At 50.3% G+C, this 2462-nt stretch overlaps 1 protein-coding gene across 1 annotated transcript; it reads left to right on the top strand.

Moving 5' to 3' along the window:
• Positions 1-50: 50 nt before the first annotated feature.
• DQ04_00061230 (hypothetical protein) lies at positions 51-1919 on the top strand (the record flags this gene model as incomplete). Its single annotated transcript, XM_009308013.1, has 1 exon — positions 51-1919. The coding sequence occupies one exon, from the start codon at positions 51-53 to the stop codon at positions 1917-1919; it is 1869 nt and encodes a 622-aa protein (XP_009306288.1).
• Between the last annotated feature and the right edge of the window lie 543 nt (positions 1920-2462).

Here is a 2462-nt window from a genome sequence, read left to right as displayed (position 1 = left end):
GGGGGGCTGCGTTTGAGAGAAAAAACTTAAAAGAAAAGGTAGGATCGAAAATGCCCGTCTTCGTTAGCGCGACGGCGCGGGAGTTCATGGAGGACGTGCAGTTCGGTCCCAATAATGAAGTTGTTTCAGTAAACTCGAAGGATTGCTTGTCACTGGCGGGCGTGACGAAGGGCATGATCCTGAGCTCCATCAACGGCAACCCAGTGGGGAGGGCAGAGGATGAACAGAAGAAGCGGCGGCACATGGGGGGTGACGTGGTGCTGGTGTTTGTGCCGCGACCTTCTGATGGGCACGATGAATTCGACCTAAGCTCTGGCGAAGACGAAGACAACAACTTCCAACAACGCAATTTGTCTCTTGGGGTCGTTGCCCACGATGATCCATCAGTTCTTCCCAAAAGTACCGATGTTCTCGCAGATGCGGCAGAGAAGGCAGGGCCTGGTAGGTGCATCATCATCATGAGCGAAGGTGTGAATCCCGCCTATGCCATCGCCGTTGCTGCCGAACGTGCCTCGTGTACTGTGATGTACATTAACACCGTTGCTCGCCTCAAAACACGGCAGAGCCTTGGTCAGGCTGGAGAGGTTTTTCGTAAGTCTCTCGAAAAAGGCCTCTGGATTTACATTGAACAGGCCACGAAATCCATTTCCCTTCTCCGAAAACTGGCTGAGTGCATTCTGGAGGCACGAGCAGAGGGAGCTATTCACAGCAAAACACGTGTTTTCCTCATGTGTGAGCCCCACCCGCATTTCCCAGAGGCGCTACTCTCGGGCGGTGTGACGCTGCGCAGCACGCTGCGTCGCGATACAGGCGAGGTGCAGCTCGAAAGTGACTTGCTGCAGAGTCGCAAAGGACTTTCCGTCGTGCGAGGCGCGGCATCGGCGCCCGTCGATGAGAAACCAGAAGTGACAAAAAGTCAGCGGCGTGTTAAGATATCTCACGAGGTGAGCATCGTGCCACTTGAGAAGAATACTTTCATGGAATTGAGTCAGAGTGCCTCTCCTCAGGCAGACCGGGAAACCATAACTGGAGATGGTATTACACGTGTCGCCAAGTACACGTTTAGCACAAATGAAAAATTTATTTCCCTCTGCAAGGTGAAAGAGGGACGCTACGCTGTAGGCACGACGGGGGGTTATGTCCTGATTTTGGACGTCGACGGCCTACCCCTCATTCAGTTCCGTCCTCACAAGGCCTGTGTCTGGGATGTTGCCTTTGCTTCTGCGTACGACTTTGCCACTGCCTGCGAGGACGGAACTAGCTCGATTTTTAATTACTCGCTTGCGGGACAGGAGCTCGTAGCAACCTCGGTGGCTTCTTTTCAAAGTGATGTATTTGCGGTGACGTATGCAAACCCGGATGATCCCACTAGCGCTGTTCTATCGGGAGGTTTAAGTGCCACAATTTGTGTGCTTCATTCGGATCGTCAGAGCAGCTCTTTTATTGCATCGGGGATGTCTATTCAGGCCATGCGCTCGACTCAGCGAAGGCATGTTATTATTGGAGGAGGCAGTGGCGTTTGCTCCCTGATTGACCCTGCTAGCTGTGTAATATTGGAGACGACGGACCGTCACCAGAGGAAAGTTCCGGCTGTAGCTAGCTACGGCGACACTGCAGTAACGGGTGGCTTTGACAAGATGGTTCGTCTCTGGGATGTGCGGAGTGGTCTTCGCATGATCAGCGAGAAGTCAATGTCAGAGGTAATTACTGCGGTTTCAGCACACGATAAGTACATTGCTGCATGCAGTGGATCCGATCTTTTTGTATGGGATGTGCGGAAGTTTGTCACCCCCTTGGCAACCAAGCAGAAGGCCTGGAAGGACCTCACTCGTGGGCTTGTCATGGACGGTGACATCATCATAACCGCTTCTGCTGATGGCGTGGTACGCTTCTGGTCTCTTGGCTCCTTCACTAACTGAAGGAGTGATTCAGTGTGAAAGTGTGTAAGTGTGTGTAGTGATTATGGCGATAGTGCGGCTCAGTTGTTGCGAATGGAAAGAGATGACTGATGCTTGGGGGTGGCCTTGACGAAATTGGAGACGAAATCGAAAATATAAGAAACACACACACACATACGCACAGACAGTCGGAGAGAGAGAGGGGGTCAATGAAAAGGATGAGAACTGTTTTCAAGGGTTGGGAAGAGCTAGATGAAGAAAGATATATATATATATATATATATATACATTTTCATCACTGCAGCTCTCATAATAGCTCTTTGACATATATTGCTGTTGTTAAGGTTGAAAAACCTTGAGCCTTGGGACGGAGCATCACATCGGCGAGATGTTTGTCCCGAAACTACTTTTTTTTGTTTCCCCCCCTTTGTTAACCTCGACACTTGGATACGTGCAAAGCCGTGGAATATGCGGAGAGGAAACAAGAAGACAAAAGAAAACGAAAAAAAAAAAATGGGCTGGGACGCCGCGCTGTAAAATGCATTCTGTCTATTTTTTTTTTTA

Source organism: Trypanosoma grayi (assembly GCF_000691245.1).
Source record: "Trypanosoma grayi strain ANR4 Tgr_6_V1, whole genome shotgun sequence".
In the NCBI taxonomy this organism is placed as follows: Eukaryota; Euglenozoa; class Kinetoplastea; order Trypanosomatida; family Trypanosomatidae; genus Trypanosoma; species Trypanosoma grayi.
Note: the sequence above shows the minus strand (reverse complement) of the source record. Positions and strands in the feature narration are given on the sequence as shown.